The sequence below is a fragment of the Protopterus annectens genome, chromosome 8.part1 (assembly GCF_019279795.1).
Source record: "Protopterus annectens isolate FY-2018-M chromosome 8.part1, PAN1.0, whole genome shotgun sequence".
NCBI classification, from domain to species: domain Eukaryota; kingdom Metazoa; phylum Chordata; order Ceratodontiformes; family Protopteridae; genus Protopterus; species Protopterus annectens.
The window spans coordinates 110,770,604-110,798,187 of NC_056742.1; the positions used below are offsets into that span (position 1 = coordinate 110,770,604).

The following is a 27,584-nucleotide window of genomic DNA, read 5'->3' on the forward strand; positions in this document are numbered from 1 at the left end:
TAAGTCAATGGCTCCTTCTAATTTGAGCATCATTTAGCAACTGTAGTTAGGAAAAACCTTCTATATCTTACTATTAATCAGAAAGGGCATCTCATCTAAACCCATGGAGGTTATTAGGTTCATAGGTTAATCTGGGCCATTTTAAGCCTAGCCAATTACCCATATGAGAATCAAACCCTGTACCTTGGGTCTTTAAGGTAAACACCATAACCATTATGCCAACCTCCCATTTATTATCTCCATGTACTCTGCCCTGCTTAGAATGATTACAGAATATGTTTCACCTTTTGGCATGTATGGTATTAGCCATATCAAAAAATTTTAACAACTTTAGAGATTCTTAATAAAAACAATATTAGGTCTCCAAAAATGTAGTTATCAGGAAAGGCTGGAAACACTGTGCCTGTTCTCTGTGTCATACAGTCTCTTGAGGGGAATCATGTGTCTTGCCTTCCATGCCCTCAGGGACCCTATTATCTATGACCTCCTCTTTTTCAGTTTATCAAATAATGTAGTCAACAGTAGAGCAAGAAAAGCCAATTTGTATCAGGTAATAAACAAGATTAAATGGAGAGATCATTATTCAGTGTCTCTCCTTGTTGTGGAATAAACTTTTCTAGCATGACTCCATGTTGGCATTTAAACACAGTTTGGACAAATGGGACTTACAGGCCTTGCCCTCCTTATAACAGATAGTCTAGCCGGAGGTTTGTTAGTGGCAAGGCACTCATGGTTTTTGATTGAATACATGTGTGTTTCATATTATTCCCAAAATTCTAAGGATTGCATTTACAGTCAGCATATTTTGCAATGGGAACTCTTGCAGCCTGAGTCAGTATCAAATTCCACTATTCAAAGGTTATTGACACAGATTAAAATGTGTTACACACACACACACCACACACATGCACACACACACATGTGTGTGTGTGTGTGTGTGTGTGTGTGTGTGTGTGTGTGTGTGTGTGTCTGTGCTTGTTTGTGTGTGTGTGTGTGTGTGTGTGTGTGTGTGTGTGTGTGTGTGTGTGTGTGTGTGTGTGCGCGTGCATGCGTGCGTGTGTGTGTGTGTGTGTGTGTGTGTGTGTGTGTGTGTGTGTGTGTATATATATATATATATATATATTTTTTTTTTTTTTTTTTTTTTTTTGGGGGGGGGGGGGGGTGCTGTTGTTAACCTGGAAATTCTGACTGGGCCATTTTCAGTATTAGTCAGAGAAGAAGGACTCCAACAACAGTTACATCACAACAGCACAACTGTCTGTTATCTGGCATATTATCGTAGCTTAAAATATTGGATATGCCAGTTCATAATTGTCATGTTGGCAGCATTTTAGTGTACTGAATATTGCATTGTTACAGGTGCTGTACTGCAGTCACTAAAAATGAGTAAGTCAAAAAAGAGAGAGAGAAGGTGAGCTTATTTTTCTAAAAGAAAAGTTTCCGTCATACCTGAATTTGTATGACTTAAGTGGAAAAATATACAGAGGTCAGGGGTGTGGGGGGTAGACATCCCACTATGAGGGGTGCAGAGATATAGTCCCACCACAGAAATGTTTGCATTTTATTATTTTATTGTTTTGTGCTTATGTAAATTGTTTAGGTGGTAAATTTGTGTGAGTCACATATTTAAGTTACAGTGTTTTGGGTTTTGAGTAAGAAAAGCATGATTATTTATTACTGACCATTATATCAAAATATTCTTCTTCTTCTTTCGGCTGCTCCCGTTAGGGGTTGCCACAGCGGATCAACTGTTTCCATTTCTTCCTGTCCTCTGCATATTGCTCTGTCACACTAACCACCTGCATGTCCTCTCTCACCACATCCATAAACCTTATCTTAGGCCTTCCTCTTTTCCTGTTACCTGGCAGCTTCATCCTTAGCATCTTTTTCCCAATATACTCTGCATCCCTCCTCAGCACATGTCCAAACCAACGTAATCTTGCCTCTCTGGCTTTGTCTCCAAACCTTCCAACCTGGGTTGACCCTCTAATATACTTATTACTAATCCTGTCCATCCTCGTCACACCCAGTGCAAATCTTAACATCTTCATCTCTGCCACGTCAAGCTCTGACTCCTGCCTTTTTGTCAATGCCACTGTCTCCAACCCATATAACATAGCTGGTCTCACTACCCTCTTGTAGGCCTTCCCTTTCACTCTTACTGGTACTCGTCTGTCACAAATCACTCCTGACACTCTTCTCCACCCACTCCATCCTGCCTGTACTCTCTTCTTCACCTCTCTTCCACACTTACCATTACTCTGAACTGTTGATCCCAAGTATTTAAACTCATCCACCTTCACCACCTCTACTCCCTACATCATCACCATTCCTCTGCCCTCCCTCTCATTCACACACACACATTCTGTCTTAGTCCTGCTAACCTTCATTCCTCTTCTCTCAAGAGCATATCTCCACCTCTCCAGGGTCTCCTCCATCTGTTCCCTACTCTCACTACAGATCATAATGTCATCTGCAAACATCATAGTCCCCGGGGACTCCTGTCTGATCTCGTCTGTCAACCTGTCCATCACCACTGCAAATAAGAAAGGGCTCAGAGCTGATCCTAGATGTAATCCCACCTCCACCTTAAATGCATCCATTACTCCCACCGCAGACCTCACCGATGTGGTAGTACCCTCGTACATATCTTGTACCACTCTTACATACGTCTCTGACACTCCTGACTTCCTCATACAATACCACAACTCCTCTCTAGGCACCCTGTCATATGCTTTCTCTAAATCCACAAAGACACAATGCAACTCCTTCTGACATTCTCTGTACTTCTCCATCAACACTCTCAGAACAAACATCGCATCTGTAGTGCTCTTTCCTGGCATGAAGCCATACTGCTGATCACTAATCATCACGTCCCTTCTTAACCTAGCTTCCACTACTCTTTTCCATAACTTCATGCTGTGATTGTTTAATTTAATCCCTCTGTAGTTACTACAGCTCTGCACATCACCCTTATTCTTAAAAATCTGTACCAAAACACTTTTTCTCCATTCCTCAGGCATCCTCTCACTTTCCAAGATTTCATTAAACAATCTGGTTAAAATCTCCACTGCCATTTCACCTAAACACCTCCATGCTTCCACAGGTATGTCATCTGGACCAACAGCTTTTCCATTCTTCATCCTCTTCATAGCTATCCTTACTTCCTCCTTGCTAATCCACTGCACTTCATGATTCACTATCTGCACATCATCCAACCTTCTCTCCCTCTCATTCTCCTCATTCATCAACCCCTCAAAGCACTCTTTCCATCTCCTCAACACACTCTCCTCGCATTTGAATACATTTCCCTCATTATCCTTTATCACCCTTACCTGCTGCACATCTTTACTAGCTCGGTCATTATATCAAAATATATGCTGCAAAAATATTGTTACAAGATAAGCATCCAAAAATCAGTCTGTGATGTAAGGTATACATAAATTAGAAAATATTATACAGTTTACATGCACAAATATTTGCAAATTCTTGAAAGGCGACATCTCTGTATAAAGGGGTTTAATAAACATAGGTTCATAGGTTAATTGGTGTATAGTGGGTTAATGACCACAGGGACCTTTTTTAAGCCTAGCCATGCATTCCAAATATATCTGATGAGTTTTAGTACCCTAAGGTTATACACACGCACACATATATCTATATCTATACTTATATACCTATAGCTATATATCTATATCTATCTATATGTATGTATATCTATATCTACAGGCTGCCTCTCTCCATTAGAGCTATAGGTGCCAGATCAGGGTGGAATTTTTCTGATAACCCATCCATTGGTTCAAGTTATACTTAAAACTGAATTAGGGAAGAAATCTGCTTTACATTGATGGGAAAGCTGATCCTGAGAAGGGGCGGTTTCCATGACATCTACTTGTCCCTCCAACATGTTCTGCTTATGTCACAGGCCATGTTTAGGTCCCTAGATCAGGTAATTCTGATGCTGTTTGTTTTATGGGTATGCAGAAGAGCCATCAGAGTTGGGATACAAGTAAACTTTGTAGTCCATTGTTAGATCACCCCTCAGTAGTTTGTAGGCAACAGAGATACGGCTTTCATGTGATCTGTGTAGGACATGTTGTTTATGTCCTGTATTGTTTTTGTGAGGAACCTCAGTGGATGTTACAGGTGTTGCAAGTGCCTGAACAAGTACTTACTGAAGGGGGCATTGTATCCAGTCATTGGTCTGATGAGGACTGAATATAATACAACTATGATTTCCTTGAACCTAGATGCCATACCCTCACTTAAAAGTGCAATGATGTCCTTACTACCAAAGACACATGATGGTCAAAGGCCATGTTACAGTCTGCATGCATCCACAAATCCCTGACCACTGGGTCTGCTCTTAGGGTTGTGTTATCAATGTAGTAATTTTCAAGGGTAGCTAACTTCCCAATGGATACTATTATGCCTTTCTTGGCAATGAGTTTTAGACCATGTTTCTGGCACCAGTTATTTGTCTGTGTCAGACCTTTTTGGAGGGTATTGGTATCTTGGGGGATTCTATGATTGCACCTAGTTTGCAGTCATCTGCAAACTTGGTCAGAGCCCTTAACGTTGGCCTTGACTTCAGAAAAGTAAATGCTAAAAAAGAGCAGACCCGGCACAGAGCCTAGGGACTCCACTGGTAACTGGCCTCTTTGTGGAGGCGGATTCCCCTATCCTAACTTCTTAAGTGGGAGGTATCTGTGAGCCAGCTAGCTCTCCAGTGGGTGGCAAAGCAGTTTATATTTAATTTTGTGAGTTTACCTCAATGCCCAAGTGGAGTATTGTGACAAATGTCTTGGCCATATCATGGTAGGCAATATGAACTATTTTGCCCTTGTCTGTTGCTTTGGTGACCTTCTCAAAGAAATCCACCAGGTTAAGTCAAAATAACCTGTCCTTGATGAAACCAAACTGGGTTGGATAGAGTGTCTGAAGGTTTCCTATGTCATAGGTTCATAGTTGTGTACTAGGCTAATGGCCCTGGAGCCTTTACAAGCATAGCCCATAGGTTTACCCTGGCATCGTACCACCCAACCTTAGTTCCCAGTGCCTCTGTCAAGTAGAGCCACTGGAGTGATCTCCAGGGTGAATTTTTCTATTTCCCATCCACTCATCAAGATTTCTCTTGAAGAAGGCCAGTGAGGTGCTCTGCTTGACATGTATGGGAAGTCTGTTCCATAGCATGGGCAGTCTCTGGGTTATGAACCTGTCCCTCCAGCATGTTCTGTTGATCGTGGTAATGAGGTTGAGGTCTTTGGAGAGTGTGGTGTGGAGGGATTGGGATTTCTTTAGATGTAGCATTTCTAACAGAGCTGGGTCTGACATGGCTTTGTAAGTCAAGCAGAGATCACCTTTAAGTAGGCAATATGAGACAGAGAATAGTTGGAGTTTTTTTGAGTCTGTCCATATAGGACAAGTTTTTAAGGCCTCATTCGTTATTCCATGATTACAAGAAACAAAAGGCATTAGGGAGAATTAAAAGATGAATATAGAACAGGGAATGTACAATCTGTAAGAGAATTCAAGTGTGTTAGACAGGGCATTCCATAATTGTGTACATTTTGCAAGAGAATTCAAGTGTGTGGTAAACAGGGCATGCCATGATTGAAGTTGATAGATAACAGTTTGAAACATGTACAACAATATAAAGTATCATGAAGTAGACAAGGAAAGAGGGATAGCATATTAGGAACACAGTAGTACAGTTAAAGTTGTCCATCATCAATAAAAGGTGCTTTTGAAGAACAGTTTGAAAGAGGTGTATGAGTGAAATTTGATGAAGTGATAAGGAAAGATACGCTATAACTTAGAAACTACAGCTGAAAATACAACACAATAGTGCAATTCATTGGATATTACTTGTTAGACTGTGGGCTTTCACTTTAAAGTAACGTTTAATCATAAGGTAGAATAGGCCTAAAAATATAGTGTCAGACTTGTGTTTCATTTATGCATACAGTTCAGTCAAAGGAAAAAGATAATCTTGCTGGCTAAGCATGAAATGTGCAGAAATTATAGTTTTCAAGGAAATGCTACAGAATGTTCCTTTCTCAATGGAAAGATATGTGTACTTGCAATGGAAAGCTAGATAATGAATAGACAGTTAGGCTATGCCAGGCACCTGCAAGACAATACAAGGCCTGAGAACCAAGGTTAAGGGGAGTGGATATGGCTCCCAGAGGAAAGTTAATGGACTAAAGTAATATAAAGTGTTTGTTTAGGACAGGAAGTCCAGTAGAAGTCTGATACAAGACTTGTCCAGATATAGTTACTTTTGTGCTTTTAATTATACATTATGCTGGTATATACCATTTAATTATGCTGCTGTGACATTTATATCTGCTGCTATTATTATATGTTACTACAATAAACTATTCTTAAGCAATGAGTAGAAACAGGAGAGAGAGGACAGTTACACAGTAGGATGCCCACAGACATTTTTCAAAGCATAGGAAGGGAGTGATTAATAAGGAAAGATAATAAAATGGCTGAGAATTTGCCAATGGCTTCAGATATTCAAAAGGAACCATATCAGCAACAAATCAAAATGGGTTGACAAATGTATAACAGGTAGCTTGATAAACAGAAATTGCAATTAGGAATTTATTTTTAATTGCAAGACATTTGTCTAGAAGATAAAAGATCATATGTCAATACCTCTGTTTTAGCATTTTCATATACTGTTTGTATTTAAATTAGTAAAGGCACCTCAGTGATAGATAGTGATGAGTCTTGCAGTAAACCTGCTATGTCTAGCTTTGCCCAAGCAATGAGAGTTATGTATTGTGCAGGTTAATAAAACCAGAAGAAACATAAAGTTGATTTGGTAGCAGGGAGGTTCTAGTTTTAATGATCCTAACAATGTCAGGAATGAAATGCATGTTGCAGAAAGTAGGCCAAGATTTTGATTATTTTTCATAGTGACTGTTTTTACATATGGGTCACACTTCAGTTAATGATATAGAATGACCAGAAAAAAAAACATTTGACATTCAAAATGGAGTTGTCTTTTATTATCAGTGTAATTTTAGAGTTTGTGGACTGATCATAATGTTTAGATAATGATATAATCAGACTGAATCATCTAACATTTTTAAATGGATGAAACATGACTGAAGATCAGTATTGATTTCAGCTACTTGAATAGATGAGTAACAGATTATTGAACTGTCAAAATATAAAGTGTTTCTGCCAGTATGTCTAACTCAACATTTTCAAATATAGAATGTTAAGCTTGAAACCTGGCATCACTAATAGCAAGTGTGTCTGAATACTGAGTCACCTGAAAAGTGCCATATTTATGGTATGCTGAATGTGTGTGTGTGTGTGTGTGTGTGTGTGTGTGTGTGTGTGTGTGTGTGTGTGTGTGTGTGTGTGTGTGTGTGTGTGTGGTTAAGATTAGAGCTAAGGCTATTATTCATAGGTAAGGAGGCAAAGACATATCATTAATAAAAATAATACACAGTAAAGGACCAAGAACTGAGCCATGTGTAACACTAATGAAAACTGGGGAGAATAAGGTGGCACTGTTCCTTCTTATAACCTGGAGTTTATTTTAGGAAATTAGAGAACTTATTCATTGCAAAAAAATGCTCAAACTACATAAAGCAAGACCCTGAAGAAAGATGAAATTATTTATATTATCAAACATCTCAGAAAGATTTAGGAAAAGATCTCCTGTAAGCAGAGCTAAATTCATTTTTCTGATAGGAGATGCAGTGTTATGTGGGCAGCTTCAGTAGTGCAACCAAGGTGTAAGCTCTGTTGAGATGATGAGTTGATTTGATAGTGGGGTAAGTATTTCATGAGTTGAGTATGAATACATTTTCAAAGTTCTTATGAAGTGGTAACAATAGTGCAATTCAGTGGACATTGTTAAAAATGCAGGAGGTGAGGCCACTTTTATAGAGTGGAATGGCCATGGATATTTTTTAAAGCAATGGAAGCTAGCATTGTAAAACAGAGAGATTAACAAGGACAGAAAATGAAAAGGTTGTTGAATTTGTCAGCAACTTCAGATTTTCAGAAGAGACCATATTAACAGCAAATTGAAAATGGTTTAAACTTTTTGAAGTATTCTTAAAGTAAGATGTTTAGGTACCTGGGAAGATTGCATGAGGGGTGGCAGTTGAACGTTCTAGGAGAACATCTGGATAACCTTGAAAGACAGTGGATGCAACATATTTGATGAAGTAAAAAAATTATTAGCACCTCATCTTGGTTCAGTGATGCCTGCATTTGGGAATATGTGTCTTACCGGGAACAAGTTATTTAGATACACATCCTAAAGATATTTTTTGATGGTTTTTGTGTTAGGTTTGCTGAGAATGGAAGTACAGTTTTTACTTGCTTCAGGTAGAATTTTTTACTTTGTTTCAGAGGTCTGAAATGCCTAATTCTTTTGTTGTTTTACTGTCTCTCAGGCAGGGATATTTAAAACTTCCTTTAAAAAAATTGTAAAGCAATCTAAATAAAGTCCATCATTCTTTAGATTTTCATATGATGTGATAGCACCCAGCTTACCAAGAGGATTAACAGCTGCATGTGACAAATAACGGAGTGTTCCCAATCATATAAGGAAAGGCAAAACAATTGTGTAAATTATGATGCTCTGAGGCTTCCTTCCGCTAAAAATAAAACAACCCCACCCCATCACCTGACATTTGACTTCATGTTTGTTCTATTTGCCATAGAGAAGAAGCATATTCTAACATGATATGTTCCATTTGGTAATTAAAGCCACAAACCAATAAAACACTAAGTAGTTGTTGCTCAGTACAAAAATGCGGACAAAATATCATCCTTCAATTTTTCTTTAATATTCAAAAACAACAAAAACTAATGTAAAATACAACATATGTAGATGAAATTGTTGCTTCTTTTTAAATCTATATTACATAAACAATGACATTGAGCAATGAACTCTGTTTTCATTCAGCTGTTTGTCAGGCACTAGAATCTGCCACATCACGCACGCACTTAGGTCTCTCCACAACAGGTACATGTATGACCCTGTCATTGTCCATGTTGTTGTGAATGACTTGAGATATACCTCCCTGGACTATATGAAGAGAAACATGATTGAGCTCTCAGAGTATGTGCTCCAGGCAGGTATGACTCTAGCCCTAAGTGGCATCTTACCTTCATAAAGAATGATACCACAATACCAACAAAAAATAATTGACTTCAACAATTGGCTTAGTTTTTGGTGTCTTTCCAAGGGGATCCAGTATCTGTCTGCCTGGGATGACATGGTTGACAGGCCTCGATGCTTTGCCAGAGATGGCCTCCACCTGTCACCCCCTGGGGTTCTGGATCTTGGCCAAGGCTCTTGTCTCCCCCATTCTGCCTTTTTAGGCTATGTCCCAAAGATAAATCTTCCAACATAAAAGATCTGTCAAAAAGCAAACTGTAGGTCATGCTGCTCAATGCTAGGAGGCTTAATCTGAAAATGCACTCACTGGAGGCTCTCCTCACACTGGAAGATGATGTCTGTGCAGTTAAGGAAACTTGGTTCAGGGCTGCAGAAAGTACCCCCAGCCTTACCAGGCTATACCTCATTCCACACTTTCTGACTCCAAAATGAGGTTGGAAAGACTAATGGTGGTGGAGTCTCTATCTTCATTAAGGACAGTCACAACTCCAGACTGGTTTACCAGCATGATGCACTCGAATTACTCCAGGAGCAACTGACAGTTGACAAGACACCCATCCAAGTTATAGCTAGCTATAGACCCCCCTCCATGTCTCAAGACACCCACTCCTCCAACCTGGACCTACTTGACTCCATCAAGGTACCCCCTAACACCTGATCCTTGGTGACTTCAACTACTCCACCATTGACTGGGTGAACTATTCTTGCACTAATGCACTTACCAAATGATTCCTTGACTTCATCAGTTCTACTGCACTAGTCCAGCTGGTCTCATCCCCCACAAGAGGAGATAACATACTGGACTTGGTTCTCACCAACATGGGTGAGGGCTGCACCACTCCCATAGTATGTTCATCCCTGGTGAGATCAGATCATCAGTCTGTCTCATTCAAAGTTTCTATCCCACCCAACTCCTCCCCAGCTGTAATAAGGCAAAAAACTTCTCAAAAGCTGACTACAACCTCCTAAGGGATGGTATCAGCAGCTTCACACCACTGCCCCCCTCAGAGGATGCAGGCAACTATGCTGAACAGTATGCCAGTGCAGTATACAAGCACCTGTACAAATGCCATACCCAACAGAACTAAAACCTGATCCTCAAGGAAACACAAACCTGTCTGGTGGACATCCTCTGTCAACAGGCTTTACAACAAAAGGAAGAAACTGTTGTCCAAGGGTAAAAAGGAACAAATTCCAAATCGGAAGAATTCCCACCTCCACCTCAGCAAGCAAATTAGTCACTAGTGAAAACCTACAAAGCCAATTATGAGTTGAAACAAGCCTCCAAAACAAAGGGAAACTACAAGTCCTTCTTCGGTTATGTTAGGAACCTCCATCGCAAAGCCCAAGTTTGTTCAATATTAGTACTTAATCATACCACTTACACTGATCCTGCTGACTTATCCAACCTGCAAGCTGATAGGTTCAGTGCAAACTTCACCCTCTTATTGCCCCCAAAGACCCAGTCGTCATCCCCAATACTTGTCCCACACCTTACATCTCTATAGATCAAGTGTTGAAGGCCCTATCCAAGGCAAAGAACATAGCTTCCATGGGACCTGATAGTATCCCAGGCTGTATTCTGCACCATCTCCTGCAAGAACTACCTTCGCCATTGAGCACCCTATTCAACCACAGCCTAATTACAGGCTTCATTCCAGCAGAGTGGAGAACCACCATTGTCATCCTCTTGCACAAAGGTGGTGCCACTACTGACCCATGAAACTATCGCCTCATTAGCTTGACAAGTCTGATCTGTAAAGCCATGGAGCATATAGTTATGGATCTCATAAACCAGGACATAGGCAATCTCCAAGCACTCGACCCCACCCAATTTGAATTTGTCAGGGGCAGATCTTGCCTACTGAACCTAGTTGACTTCTTTGAGACTGCTACAAAGGCCCTGGATGAGGGAAAGTCAGTACGTACAGCTTACCTTGACCTGGCCTAGGCTTTTGACACAATCCCCCACTCCGGCATCATTTGTAAAGCTAACACAGCTTGGTGTTAATCCCTATCTTCTCAGATGGGTGGCCAACTGGCTCACAGATAGGACCCACAAGGTCAAAATAGGTGCCACCACCTCTGACAGCAGACTTGTCACTAGTGGTTCCCCAGGGATCTGTCCTGGGACCCCTACTGTTTGGCATCTACTTCTCAGAGATCCAGGCAAAGACAAAGGGCCTGTGGCTGACTAAGTTTGCAGATGACTGTAAGCTGGATGCTGTCATTGACTCCACCAAATGATGTTAACATACTGCAAGAGGGTCTCACAGCTACAAATAACTGGAGCCAAAGTCATGGCCTTAAGTTAAATGCAAAAAAATGTATTATCATACCATTCACCAAAACCATGGCCCCTACTGATTACCACATCAACACCACCCCCCTAAGCACACAACCTGTGGTGAGAGATCTGGGTACTCAGGTTGACAACAATCTTACATTCGACCATCATGTGGTGGCCATGGTCAGAAAAGCCTTTTACTTAGTTCATCTCATAAGTAAAGGGATTGCATCCAGAAAAAAGGAGATTATTACCTCTCTGTACTCCTCTCTTATTAGACCTGTACCTCACCAAACACCTGCACCAACTGGAAAGGCCACAGAAATACCTCACAAAGAGAATCCATGGCCTCCAACACCTGTCCTATGCGAACTGGCTTAAATCACTATCACTCTACTCGGTATCATACAGATTGCTCAGAGGTGATCTGTGTCTCACCTACAAGGCAATATGGGACCCTGCCCTACTAGAGATGCTCCATATCCATAAGTCTAACTCCTCACACATTACCTGCTCAATAGGCCTAAATCTAATATGTGCATCAACAAAACCTAATGGAGAGAAAGGTTTGTCTCCCAGAGGCTGCCCTGTCTCTGGAATAGACTTCCCATACATGTCAAACAGAGTACCTTGCTGACCCTCTTCAAGCACAACCTTGATGAGTGGATGGGAAACCACAAATTTGTCCAAGGGGTTCCACCTTTGTCCCTCATTGATAGGGTGACAGGTGCTGACTGAGGTTTCTTTTTGGGGATAAACTCTTGGCTAGCCTTGTAAGGGCTCCAGGGCCATTAGCCTAGTAACCTCCTATGATCCTATGATCCTTTGCTGATATTTCCCTGCTTCTGCAGAACTTATCAATACAGTCTGCCTGTACTGACAATACCTCCAAATACCATGCTACTAGGTACCCATTCCTCCATCTATATTGTTCTTGTAGCAGCCATTTGTCTCTTTTAATCCAGCAATGCAGAATTTCACTGTCACAGAAAGTAAAAAAAAATAGCGAATAATCTGTAGTACCCTGGACTGAAGACTGATGTATGCTAGACTGTAGTGATAAAGCAGGAACCCCACATAAACACAGTAGCCATTTTTCCTGCTTTTTGACCAAGATGAGTTAAGTAACATGACTTGACACCCAGTTTACAATAGGCACAAATGAGGCATCAATAGTATGGCCATTGAAGAAGATTTGCCCTTTGCCCCTGGCTCACACTGACCTGATTTTACCAATATTGCCAAACTGATAGTGAAGCATTATGCCAACAGTAAATGCAAAATTAAGTTTAAATTTATAGTTCTTGAGGAAATATGTAATTATGACAGAAGGTTTGATGCAGAAAGTGAATTAAGTTGGAGAGAGTATATGTGGCAAGTGAGATTGAATGCCTGCTTTCCACCCGGCTTAAACAACAGAGATTAGTTTATAGCTTATTTAAAAAGAAAGTGCTTGAAGCATCACATGAAGGAATACACATGATTATCTAATTATTTAATTAGGGTTGTGATTGGTCAGTATGTGTTTTAAATAAGCAGTCTTTTTTGTCATTATTCAGTCTGAGGAAGTCACTATATGTGATGAAAGCGCTTACTGTTTAATGCTTTGCATTGAAGTTCTTTTTGGTATCTTTGGGTGATCCTTGCCGTCTTTTTATTTTTATATTTTTACGTTAAGTACGGCTACTGTTTGGTGTTTTTAATATTGCCAAACTGCTTTAAAAGCTTCATAGTGTCATTGTTTTTGCTAAGAAGACATTAGTATAGATAATAATGCTGTTTACTTATAGCTGTTGTGTGTTGTTAAGTCACACACCCCAAAAGCTGGAATCAATGCATTCTATATAAACTGTAACCCATGTTCGGTGACTACAGCCATTGCAGACATTTTAGCAAAGTCAGTGTATGAATGTATTGGCCTTTGAAGCTTTTATTTCATAGGTTTTAACTGAAAAGGGATTGTTCTGTGTTAGACTTTATCAGTTAACATAACAACATAAATATCTTATTAAAGGCGTGAATGTAGAACAGGGGAAATAAAATGTGATGCTCCATACAAGAGCTAGCACACAACAAATTTATAAATTATGGGTCAGCTTTTCCACTGCTGTTATACACTGTTGCCTTAAGGACAACTATGCTCTAAGCACATATTCCCTTTTCAGGGGGTATATATGCTCCTCCATGTTAAATGAACCCTACACTACTACATATACAAAAGCAAGACTTGGCCGGTTTCCCTTCTGGTGGCACTCCTCTGCTTTTCAGTTTCCTCATTGCACAATACATTAGATTTGAATATAATTCCGCAATATTTTCATTAAGATGTTGTCACTCTAACTTTTATATCATCCTGCTTATAATATTTTAAGTTTTTTGAAGAAAGAAATGTCGCACATAATATTTTACGTTTTGTGAAGAAATAAATGTTGCACAGCAAGATGCGTGTAGCTCGTACTTTCCTTGCCACGTTTTCAAATGCCCAAAGTGGGACATTTTTGGTACAAACGTCAGATTTTGCAGGCCGAGACATGCCCATAGCAGTACAAAGGACAGAACTTCATTTTTTTTGCCTAAATAAAAGCTTATTCCTGTAGCATTTTACTTGCTTATTCTATTTCTTATAACATTCAGGTGTTTCAGATACAGAATAACTGTTTTATGCAACTATTGCATAAAATATAGGAAATAGTTTTGTCCTAAAATCTCAGGACATTTGCCATTTTTACTACAACTGCCCAAAGAGGGACTGTCCCTCGCAAAGTGGGACAGGTGGTAACCCTACACTGGGGTCATAAACATATTGAGTCTCTATGGGTTCAGTTTTTAAAACTGTCCTGTCATTTACGAGTACTTTACATCCCTATTCTATTGAGCCTTTAGGAACTCAAGGCATTGCATACTGAAGAAAAAGCGATACAGTACATGCTTACCCACTGGGCGGTTCTCGCGCAGATGTGTGCGTGCCGTGGGTGTTTACCCTTTTCCTTTAACGTAGTGCGATCTTGGAGTTGGTATATTTAATTTGCAAGGGGTGTGGGGGGCGCAGGGGGATGCAACCCCCTGCAAAAACGTAAAAAAAAGACTGCATTACGGTCCCGGACTGTTGGGCGGTGGGCGAGATCTAGGCGGGCCTGGCTATAGCGCGCATGTACAGCATAACCAAGAAAATTTGTACCATGGAAACTGTGGCAGAAACACAATGAAAATGGAGCTATCTAACTACTCTTTTATTTTCTAAATTAATCATTATTTTAAAAAAAGTTTCAAGCACTCTGTCTAGAGATACCCAGAGTAAGATGTAACCAATCTTTGTAAGTACTGCCATACTAAATACGTGCAAAAAAATTGCACATGAAAATATAACAATCAATTCCACTCTGAAATGTCAAACAGTATAATCCTGAGCATCAGCAATGAAGACAACTAATGAATGAAAGAAGGGTAAGAAAATTAACTACGTGTTTTTTTTCAGGAGTTGCAGTCCCCATGCACCTTGATGTGAGGGGCAACCTCCACACATCCCCTAACTTATTTATAACAAGTCCACAGTTGCAGCAACTCAAAGAATGACGAAATCTCCCAGTAAAAGGGAATCACTGCTGACGCACCACTGGAAACCACGGCACAGTTCCTCAGCATCTTGTGCTTTGGGCAACTTATACTTGGGGGATTTCACCTCAGCTGCCGCAGAAATAACCCCATCTTTGAAGATGCACAGAGTATTCTCAAAAATAAACCATAGCTTGAAAATATAATTGCTGTTATCAGATTAATTTAGGGGAAGAAAAGGATAAAAATTAAAAATTGCTACTTCTGAATAGCATGAAACATTGCTGCAAGATTAAAAACAATACATTTTCTTTCATGTTCTGGCCATAGTTCCCCAAAAGACTGAAACTGCCACTAATGGGCCATTAAAGAGATCAAATGACTGAGTTCTGATCAATTGGAAATATATGGTGAGTGCACACGACAGAAACTTTTTTCTTCTGTCATCTTTCTTATGTGTTTCAAAGTTCCCTCACCCTCAATAGGCAGGTTATTTTGGCTCCTCAGTACGATATATTTAAAACTGTGCAGAATGAAGGCCAAAAAATGCGCGATATAAAAGTCCAGACAACAAAGAAGGTTGTCAGACAGTAAAATATCGTCTTAGCTTCTGTCTTGCACATTGTAACATTAGGTGCGTAGAAAATAGTTTAAGGCTGGACATGCCACTACAAACTAAACTTTCTAATCCCTGAAATTAGTCATAATCCGTCTTTCTCAATTATCCTGAAGTATTTCTCTCTGTTTTAAGACAGGAACTCATTGTTAGGAAAGGCGTTTCCCATAGGAAGTTAGATTTTAGAGAAACTGACTATATCCATTGCCCGAATGAGGCATTAAGGCGCTCTGTTTGTGTTAGTTTTGTTCTTATCATTATTTTATGTAATTAGTTGGTATGAGCGAACCTTAGCAGTTACTTGTTTTGGAATGACTCCCTTAAATATATAATTTTTAAAAAAGTTGACAAGATTCACAGGAAAAAAATGCATGCACGTTTCCTGAAGGAGATATATGATATTAACACGTTTCCCATTCATAACTCTCAAATGCCTGATTTTTGCCTCATATTTTTGACGTGCTCCTCCTATCATGTTTGATTTTCTGGTATATCACTGAGGATGAGGATTATGGTCAGTCAATAATCCCCAGACTTTATAGTTTCATATCTCTTATTGTTCAGAACGAACATGCAAAACATGTTGTTGTTTTAGCTTTTTAAGTGAATAAGACTAATATTTAAAAGATTGGCCCTGATTTTGTGCCTTTGATCCCCACCCCCAATTCATATTTTTGGCTTTGTCTGTGATACTTGAGCAAAGCAGTCGGGAGCTTCGTTCCCTTCTAAAGAAAAACTGACAGCAAAAGGGTGTGTAGAAATATGCTATATAATTACCTGTGACAGCACCGATAGCAGAGATACTTGGAAGCTTTTTTGGGGTTAAGAAAAGGTGAACACAAAGAGAAACCCGTTTATTCAAAGACACACACTGAGCAGACCTATGTTTGGCCAACACTTACCAAGCTACCCAGATTTCGAGAAACATTGCTCATTTTGCTCTTCAGAAAAACAAAATGTTCTTTTTCTTCTAAGACTATAAGCAAATTTAGTGTAAGCACCACGTTTCAGATATTGCGCACTATTTAGCAAAAGCTACCGTTAAATAAATTACACAAAAAGAACATCTAAGTTACTTAATGCGCTGAAGTATCCATAACCCATCAGTATGAAATTTTATCTTCCACAATGTCTCTCAAAGCCAAGTTTCTCTGTCTGCATCTATCAGGTTAGAACGCATAAGGTGACTGGGGAAAGATTTAACCCGCTGGACAATTGACGCTGACTCACAAAGAATTTGGTGCGCCTCTAGTTCAGCACCAAGGACAAGGTTCCCTTACACGTTTGTTCCTGACGTATCTTGGTTATTTATAATTTCGAACGTCACAACTTTAGTGTTGCACACCACAAATGCAACAAGGCTGTGCCAGATTTTTAAAAAATCTTATTCTTTCTGAGTAACTAGGTGAGATTTTACTTCTGCCCCATAGATGCCCGGATGTGCAGACTCGCCAAGACCTACAACTGATGCTTGGTGCTGATGCTGCGTAGGGAGGAGACTGGTTGGAAACGCTAGAAGCAGCTGTTATGGGGTGCTGATGCTGTCCTGCACGCCAGTCCCACCCACATGATGTCACCGCTGGTTGAAAGGCAGCAGCTTTTCAGCCCTTTGTTGACGCCCAGATACAAAGGAGGCGCTAGCCTTATAAAGAGCAGGCTGTGTTTGCCGACTTTTGCCAGCGCAGAGAGCAGTCGGTTTCCAGCTCAGCAGACGAGATACATATACAAAACACGCCGGTTTTGTTCCTGGGGCGTCGCCACACACCACTGGGGAAGCATGAGAGAGATCGTCCACATCCAGGCTGGCCAGTGTGGCAACCAGATCGGTGCCAAGGTAATGAATAAAATGAGACGGGAGAGGGTGGAAGGCAGACTGCTAAGGTTGCAGACAGGGTCTAGTTCACGACATTGTATTCTATGCTATGGAACTGATGGTGCCCCACCCATCTAACGGAGTAGGTGGTGAAGCATACTTAGGGGGAGGGATGAGAAGCGTTCCATTGATGGATCACTAAGAGAAGTCTGTAGAGCGCTGAGGGCAGCACCTGCCTACAAATGAAGGGCCAGCATACATGGCTATGCATGCTGACCTTTCAGCATACATGGCTATATGTAATCATTGGAAGCACCCCAGTTCACACCAGCACTTAAAATATGGAATATCTGTGTTGTACAAAAAATAGAATGACGATCATGTTTAATGTTTTTCAAATTGCGGATATCTGGACTGGTACATTTTGTTGTCAAAATAGCTTGTTTGTGTCCGTTGGGCTCATTATCGTTCCGATGATTGGAAGATAGATGAAATAATGTTGTGTATGCGGCCCTGTATCCTATTACGTTGTTTAGCGGAGTCTGGAACAAATATTCCATATTAGACTGGGTCTAGCCTACTCCTTTGATGCTCACAGTTTTGCTGCATCATAATAATAATGCGTTGTCCATCTTTCTGGCAGAACAATGAGAACTATATAGTGCCAGATACGTTAATACTTAAATATTACTTCAGTTCAGGGAGCTCAATATAAGGGTGTACATGAAACATAACAAAATGTAAAAAGCACCTTTCCGGGTTATTTATCTCTTTTTCTCTCCTATAACGTTGGGGACTACGCAATCTGCAGGGAGTCTGTAAGTATATATACCTTAGTAGTAAAACACACCAAAACGTATTTTCTGCTAACACCGTGTTATTCCTAAGGGTTATAATCTGAAAGAGTCGGATGTGAAAGTGAATATGTGTTTTGGGGTATTCATAAAAAAATGTGAAAGATGGCGTAGTTGTCTGCAGAACTCACGTTATGCCCAGTTATGTGTCACAGATCGTTCAGTGGCACGGTCGGTAAAACGTGTACAGACCAAGTGGCCATACTGATTTCCATTGTCCTGCTTTTTCTGCTTATTGTTTCATTCGGGACAAAGAGTTAGTGTTCTTCCACTGAAATTTTAATAAATTCAAGATGGTCGCAGTTCATAGTACTGCAGTACTGCATGATAGAAGACTGTGCCCCCACTCGCATCAACATGCACAATCCATCACTGTGCACCCGTCTCATATAATAGCAGGGTTCGCACTACAGCCATTCAGCTCTCCAGCCTTATGTCTCGGTGGTATAGTGTTTGTGGGTGCACGCGCGCGCGCGCTGGTTGGTGGGGGTGAACAAGTGGCGGGCATGATTCTCAAGCTCCTCTTACTGCAGTGTTTGCTGCTGGCATTGCAGAGAAGAGAGGACCACACCCCAGAATTGCAGTGTGAGTGAACCGAGGAACAAAAGGGAACATTGGTAAGACGGCTAACTAGCTGTTCTTCCCACTCACAAATTTAGCCTCACCCTTCTCCTGACGCACCACAGATGCTTTTGTATTATATTTGACTGTGCTCCTCGTAAAATGATAATTTGTGACAAAACATAGACCCAACCATTAAATAACGTCAGACATTGCAGGTTTGATATTCTTCAGAAAAATCGAGTTCGCGTTGGCCTTCGTAATTATCAAGTTAATTAGGTATTAATGCCGATGTTTAAAATGTGCTCGGCCTTGTTGCCCTTTTTCGTTTGTTTTCATTCCCAGGGAGATAGTTATTTGTAAAAAAAATAATAGTAACAATATTTGAGATGTATATAAACACAGAATCACACACACACACGCGGCTTTGTGTATATGTGCATGCCATACATACATGTACACTTCTGGATGTACTTACACACGAACACACACAGTAAGTTTACACGTATAAATGACTTCTGAGCTCTGTACTTTGAAGGCATCAAACTTTTTTCTTCAAGCCTGATGACACATCTGTTGTGTTACCCTTACAATCTTAGCATTTTCCTTGGACTGCAGTCACTCTTCTACCATTCAAGTGTATATTGTATCAGTAATATCAACTTTATTTTTTAACTAGTGGCTGTTTGCCTTCAGTGCGAGGGATAGGAGAGTGTTTATAAGTTCAGCCAACACTTTTCAAACTCTTACTTTTCTGGGAATGAGAGATGATTCGAGTGTAGCTAGGAGCTCCAACTTGTTATGAACCTGAAATGAACAATTTCTATGCAAATAAAAGTACGCATTTCAGAGTGTTTTGTATTTACTTCATCCCTGCTGATGTAGTCAGTAATGTAAAGGCAAGTGTTCTACATTACAGTAACATGATTAAGGTGTATCACACACCAGTACAAATGCAGAGTAGCAACATAGACCAATACAGAAAAAAATATTTTAGAGTGGGTGGAAAATGGCTGTTGTTTTTGTTAGGTTTGCCCCTAAATATATTGTGATTTCCAGAGAAAGGGAGTGGGGTGTTCAGTTTTAATTAATGGGTTGCATTGTATAATGCTGACTAATTAGGTGAGGTACTGTGCAGTGAAAGTAAATTTACATTGCAGACCCAGAGAGTATGGAAATTAGTTTGTAGCAGTGAACCCCTCCAGCAGCGAACTCCTCTGTGCTTTTCTTTCTTACTGACTTTTTGTATGGGCCATTACATTACTTTTCTGAGTTGATCCATTTTAATAAAGTTCTGCATTGCCTGGCAGATATTAGTAAGAAAGACATGCTACAGTGCAGACTCATTTTATATTTCTATTGAAGCTCTCATTATAATATTTTCCTCATTATTTTGAATAGACAGGGACATAGTGGATACATAGGCTTACAGACACAGTTCATAAAGACCAAGATACATCCCAAATGATTGTGGCACCGCAATATATTCCCTGAAGGCATGAAAGCAGAGCAGTGATGAACAGAAGACAGGGAGTGGAGTGCTTGTGAGGTTCTAGCCTGGAGTGCTACTGAGGTTCTAGCTTGTGAGACTGACACACATAAGTATGTAGGATAGGTTAGAAAAAGCAGGCCTGGTGCAGAAGGGCACAGAATAAGGGAACATGAGTTTACACTGTGCATTCAGCTCTTTGTAAAATGCAGAGGTTACTTGAGTAATCAAAACATAAAGGATGCTAGGACTACAAAGTAAAATCAGGACAGAAAATGTAAGACCATAGATAGGACAGATTCATTCTCTTTGCTGATCTTTAACAAAATGTCATTACTTCAAGAAATTACTTTCACACCTCCTATTCTTCAGCCCTTTGAACTTTTATGTATTCAGGTGAAGAAACCTGTCAATTATTCTGTCTAAAATGGTCCCTTATTGATACCTAAAAACTAGAAGCAGCTTTTTTGTCATGCAGTGAAAGTTGCCTAATAAATCAGCCCTTTTCTCAGTACAGTATAATGTTGCCATTATTTAGATGTATTTGGAGGTACATTTTCCTGGTTGTAATGAAGTGCATTTTCTAAGCATTAGTTAATAGTTTTCCTTCTTCTCTTGATGACTGACCTGTATGGAACTACATAATATCACAACACATTTCAAAATTTTATGATAAAAGCACAGATAAATCACAATGGACTACAACAGACAATTATAATAGTTTCTTTAATGATTTAATGTTTTGTGTATGCATTTTCAGCTGTGCTTCAAATTGGAAGAACATATTATTACATCACAGCAATGGAACTTCTTTACTTAGTTTAAAATATACTTTTGTTATAACTGCCAATAAGACATCCTCCCTTGGACTCTTATCAAGTGAATTCTGGTTTCTACGGTTAACTAGTGCTACAAGTACAGCAATTTTACTTCACAGCATTCTTATTTATTTGCTACTTTAATTATCAAGCTGTATTTATTAATTTCTTTAAACTGAGTTCAGTGCTTAGATATAAAAACTGTAATAAACTGAAACAGAATGGAGTGGCTTTCCACTAGGTTAACTTTATTTTTTTTTCCTAATGTTTAAATAGCATTGTTTGCCATGACATAACTATTGATTCATATCACTGGATGCAGCTGCCTTTGACTCATTTTGAATCACTCCATGCCCCTGACATCAAGCCTATTTTTCATTAGCATTAAGCAAGACCCTAGCTTTTTGTGTGGCAAAATGGTTTTACAAACTGGAAGTTTAGTACTACAGACTGAAAGTTTAGTGCTGCAGACAGAACCATCTGCCACTGATATTTGTAGATAGTACAATTTTCACTTTGGCTTCTGTACTTGCATACTTTTCATTCAGAAATGTATGTTTTCATTATGTAGTACATCCCTCCTACATATTTTGTTATGTAGATATCTCACCAAGCTGACCACCATCCACCCTCTCTGCAGGAATGGAGAATTTTTAAAGTTCACGGATATCACTCAGTCAGAGTTGCAGCTCCTCTTTTCAAGGAAATACTGCTAACTATTGTCACTAACCACTTAGCTGTCATTATCGTGTATTTGGGCATGGGCTAAGGTTAACAGCAAGGTAGTATGCACTGACAGTAAATTACAATGATTATAATAAAACATGTTAACCATCAATAAAATGAGATATTATCCAAGTGGGCTAGGTTATTTCGAGCACAAAAAGGGAGACTGGCTATACTTAAAATGGTGTGCAGTGGCAGCTAGTCTAGTACTTACCTATGAACCTATAATAAGGGATACTGAATACCATATTCCCTGATGTTAGGAACATTTAGGCATTCACTCAAGTTCAAATGAGTGTTAGTGCATTCCCTATCTGGTAGAATGTCCTGTTACTAATTTACAACTTGATAACCTGATAGTGTGCACCTCTGTTCTTAATATACTGTTGTCTGTTTTGATGGTGTTCTTCCTCAAAATTGCAGATGTAACCTTTTTTATGATGTTTGCTCCTCCCAGTGTAGGGGATTGGGAGATCAACTGCCTGCCTGTTGACCAACTCATACTGTTTTCCTGTTTTTTTCCTAGTGTGATGCATTTGTTTCATTTTGTAAGCAACAACAAGGTATATGTATTATAAAGGATGAGTATACTATCTTAAAATCCATAGCAGTTTTATTAACAGTTAGTACACTTGCCTTTGATGCTGGAAGATCAGAAGGTTGTGGGTTCTATTCCCACACTACATAGCCGGGGTAATTTTCTAGTACTAACACTGCAGAGCAGTATAAGGGAATGCTGCACTCCTGAGGGTATCATCCTTCAGATGAGACATTAAACCTAGGCCCCATCTTAGCCCAGGTAGATGTCAAACATCCCACAGCACTTATCAAAAATGAGTAGGATTTGTTTTATTTACATGTTTTATTTACACTTATTTACATATTCATATTCATAACATATATCTTGCCTTTCTTTCCATCTTTCTTAACCTTAACAAAGGAAAAAAAAAAAGAATTATATAATTTTTCATCCTGTCAAGTACAACCAGGAAAAAGTTGATTTTTTTTTATGCCGACATCATTTATTCTTTAACAATTCTTTATCTCTCCCTATCCTTTCTTCCACAACAATCTTATCATTTTATCGTCCACATCTTTATCATCTCAGTTTTTTATCATAAAATAATCCCTCACATATTCTTTTCCATACATATTTCACTTTAACATTTTTATTTTTTCCTTCTCAGAATTTCCAAATAATATCAGATGCATTGTTATAGTTTTAAATCCCCCTCATGTTACATTCCTTTTAGAAACTGCTCCAAAACGGTTCATTTTTTACATTCCAAAAACAATATTTTGAGTTTCTTCCTCACTACTCATCAACTTTCTTTCTTCCAATATCTAAATTTCACATTACCTTTAACTGCTAACATATCTAACAAATTTATCCATGGGAAATCCCCCTACTTTATAAAAGGTCTCAAGCCTTTTCATTCTGTTCTTTATAGAATATTCCATTTATTTTAATCTTTCCAAGGATCTGCTATATAGTATTTTTCCATAATATTGTATACCATAATTTTCTGTTTTCATCAGTGTCATTAAATTTCACCTTCCATAATTTTATTTTACTTTCAAATGCTTTCCTTTCATCTTTTTGTGTTTACCACTTACTTTTTATCCTTCATACTTCCATACTTCTTCATATCTGACATATAACATTTTCTCCATCACTTGCAGCTCTCTGTTTCTCTCTGTTTCACATTCTTTAGTACTCAGAAAAATGTATCAATACTAAGTATACTCTAAGATTTTTTAGATTCAACCCACCTTATTCTTTTTATTGCATATCTTCCCCCTCTTCACTTGATTCAGTCTTGATCCCCAAATGAAATTAAAATAAAAAATATTTCTAACATCTCTTTCTCCATTTTTAGCCCCAAATATGCTAGTTTTTATTAATATACATGTATGCATTTAACATGTACTCTTTGTTGTTAAATGATAGATTAAAACATCTCCACTATGATAACATTTTTTATTTCTATCATTTTTTCTACTGTTCTATTACATTTTCACACTCCCTCGTAATACATTTATTTTTTCCAAGCATAACACATTCCACTTAGTTTCAACAAAGCCTTTATGTTTTGCATTATTTAACTGTAACCCACCATAGTTTAATAATCTTTCCACTCTTACCATCACTTCACCTAATCATATCTTATTTTTAGCTACAGTCACTAAATCATCTGTGTTTGACAGTCAAATCAACATTATAACGCCTGTCACCATCTTTCATTTTGTTTCTTTAATTTTAAACATTCATCTTTAAATTATTGGATTCATTACCAATGCACACAGACACATACTTAATGGACAGTTTTGTTTAACTTCTCTTCTAATTTGTATCTCTACTCCCATTCATTTGTTGACCATAACTTTCACACATGATGTTTTCATAGCATATTTTATAACATTCAGAATTGTTTTCTGCTATCCCATAGGTCTCTAAAATCTTGCATTTGGTTCATGACTAACCTTATCAAACCCATTTGCTATATCACGTCACTAACCTTACTTATTTACTTTCTTTCAAAATCACATCTGTTACTTCTTTTACTATTGTTAACATTTTCTTCACCTCTCTCTCTCCTTCATTCTTAATATCCCTGGTCCTACAACTTCATCCAAAACCTTCTTTTTATTACTTTCATAATGGTATTATAAGCTATATTTCCAATATTATCAAGCTCCAATTTTTAGCTTTTCTTTCATCTTTTCCATATATGTTCATAGAGTCTTAGGTTCATAGATTAAGGCTAACTGCCTTTGTGGGCCATTTTAAGCCTAACCAGTTACTTCATGCAAGAATCAAACCCTGCACCTTGTGTCTGTAAGGTAAACACCTTAACCATTATGTCAACTTTGCACAAAACGCTCCATTTAAAGAACCGTAATATTTTCAGATTTTTTTACACTTCATATTTCTTGTACTCTTTTCTTTTTACACATTACACCCACATAATATTCCACCCACATTTTCCCTTTGCTTCACTCTTTTTTAACAAAGTATTTTCTCGCATTTTTCTTTATAAGTGCTCCAACAATCAGTCCATTTTCATAATATTCTCTCATTGTCGTATGGTATTCTTATAAAATCTTATGTTCCCTTTTCATTACACATGTTTTAGCAATCTCTCCAATCAATATTTTTATTCCTTTCCCTTATTTATTACTTCTTTGTCATGCCTTATTCTAGCTCATACTGCTCTATGATCTGAAAACTCAGACATTTCAACCCCACCTGTTATTACTGTTATTACTTTCATATCTTTTGAATATACTACACAATGTATTTCAGTTGTAAAACTCCTTTTATATGTTTTTTCTCTGATTTTCTTATTTGTAACCATCTACATTTAATAACTTCTCTTATTACTATTATAAACTGCAGTTGAAATCTTCCACCAAGATAATAATTGACATATTTAACAGGAGAAAGTTTTTAAGTTCTTTAAGCATATTTTTCTCTCCATCATACAGCACTAAGTAATTCCAAACTGTTAAAAGAAAACAGTTATAAAGTCCAGCCAGCTAATGAAATACACAGCTATTTAATTTTTAAGCCCAAGAAAGTCTATATCATCTGACATTTGTTTTCCAAATGATGGAGAGATTTGAACCCCTGATATATTTCTGTGTTAATAGTTACAGTTTAACAGAGTCAAAATGTTAATACATATTAAAGCACAACAAATTAAATGCAAACATGGAAGCAGTCACCATCTATCACCATATGAACTATAAACCAAATGTCCATTGCCTTTTATTTCTTTGTATATTCCTAAACCTACTATATAGCAGCATGACTTTATATGATAGATTCAAGCAGTATGTTCTACACACCAGTGTTAAGAAGCTTTAGCTCTGAAGAAAAAACTAATTACTGACTGCAGCCTTATACTACAAAAAACATCAAGTAGTAAGTGAAATACCAGGGTTAGAAAAAAATAAAATAAAATTGGTAATTTGGAGTTATTGTTTTGCTGGCAGTTTTGGTCAGTGAAGAATTTTGTAACACCTGGGGTAGCATGCTGTCTACTTCTCCTGAAAGCAATATTTAGACATCACCAATTAAACTGATGCTGACATGTTTTCTTCTAAACCTCAACTTTCTGTTAAACCCTTCATCCTTTGTGTTAGTGTCTACATTCCAAACGACACCAGCAACAAGTGCAGCATCCCCTTCTCTAACAGTATCATATATGACAAATCTAGATTTGGCCATACCCTAACCCCAGGAGCATAATATATGGCCTTAATACCCTCCTAAAATCTGCCATCTCCCAATACTTGTTGCAAGGTTCACAGAATCAAAGGCCTTCTGTGAACATGTCTGCATTATTGCAGCTGATCTTCCTCCTAAACATTCCTCCAGACCACAAAATCCATTAATGGGCTCCAATGGTGAGTCACCATTCTATTGTTTACAAACCCCACCTGAGAATCTCCAATTATTTTTGGTAAATATTCCTCAAGTCTAAGTATTAAAACTACCCTCATTATACTTCCCATTAAACTGATGTTTTGCAATGTACATTGAAAGAGACACACTAAACTACCTCACCTCTTCTTTACCGTTATCTCATTTCATCAGCTATAAAGATCAATCACCCTAATAAACAATACGTCACATGACATTGTAATATTCTATATACGTAAATTACATTGGCTTACACAGTGTATATCTTATTTGCCTAGTCTGTGTCATTGAAATTATCTATGTATATAATATATATGTGTATAGGTTACACGGTCTTATTGATTTTGTTGTAACTTTTATATGTGCATTTTATCTGTTCTGTGTCATTGTAACTATTTATATAATTATATATATAATGTGTGCATATTTGTGTATATATTTATATCTATATCTATCTTTATATCTATATATAGATATGGTTCCCTATCAGAAGCCTGAAACACTATAAGCCTGAAAATCAAAATCCTGAAACCAAAAGCCTGAAAATTCAAAATCCCGAAAACCCAAAATCCTGAAACTCAAAATCCTGAAAACACAAATAATGCTAATATGTCACTATAAAGACACTAATATCTACCAACTGACCCTGACCCTAACCCTAACCCTAAGGTCCGTCACTATCGCACACTCACCTGACCCGCCCTAACCTAACTCACTTAAACCGCCTAACCCCAATATTTGTCACTATTGCATACATGCCTAACCTGCGCCCTAACCCTAACTCACTTAAACTGCCCCTAACCCTAACATAAAACCAACCGCACACTTACCTGAACCCAACGCATGACCTAACACCACAGGGCTAACAATAGCAAAGCCACAATGACGTCAGTATGTCCATTTTGTGTTTTCAGGATTTTGAGTTCAGGATTTTGGGTTTTCGGGATTTTGAATTTTCAGGCTTTTGGTTTCAGTATTTTGATTTTCAGGCTTATAGTGTTTCAGGCTTCTGATAGGGAACCATATATATATATGTAGAGAGAGAGACAGAGTGATGATATATAGATAGCTGTAGATTGACCTTAATTTGCAGACCTTTTCTCCCTGGGCATTTATTGAAAATGACCTTCATTCAGTCAGATTATCCCAGTAAAAATGTAAATAAATAAATAAATAATAACTGCAGGTTGATTACGGTAAGTTGCTATATTGTAGAGAATTATGATCAAGTTTCCTACCATAACCAACTTAATATGTGTTTCAGACAAGATTGTCA

At 38.4% G+C, this 27,584-nt stretch overlaps 1 protein-coding gene across 1 annotated transcript in view; it reads left to right on the forward strand.

Annotated features, from left to right (window-relative positions):
- The first annotated feature begins 17,226 nt into the window (after nucleotides 1-17,226).
- Nucleotides 17,227-27,584, forward strand: part of TUBB3 (tubulin beta 3 class III) — a 104,700-nt gene continuing 94,342 nt past the window's right edge. The window contains exon 1 of the mRNA XM_044081730.1: nucleotides 17,227-17,452. Coding sequence (XP_043937665.1) covers nucleotides 17,396-17,452 — 57 coding nt within the window. The 5' untranslated portion in view covers nucleotides 17,227-17,395. The remainder of the gene's footprint in view (nucleotides 17,453-27,584) is intronic.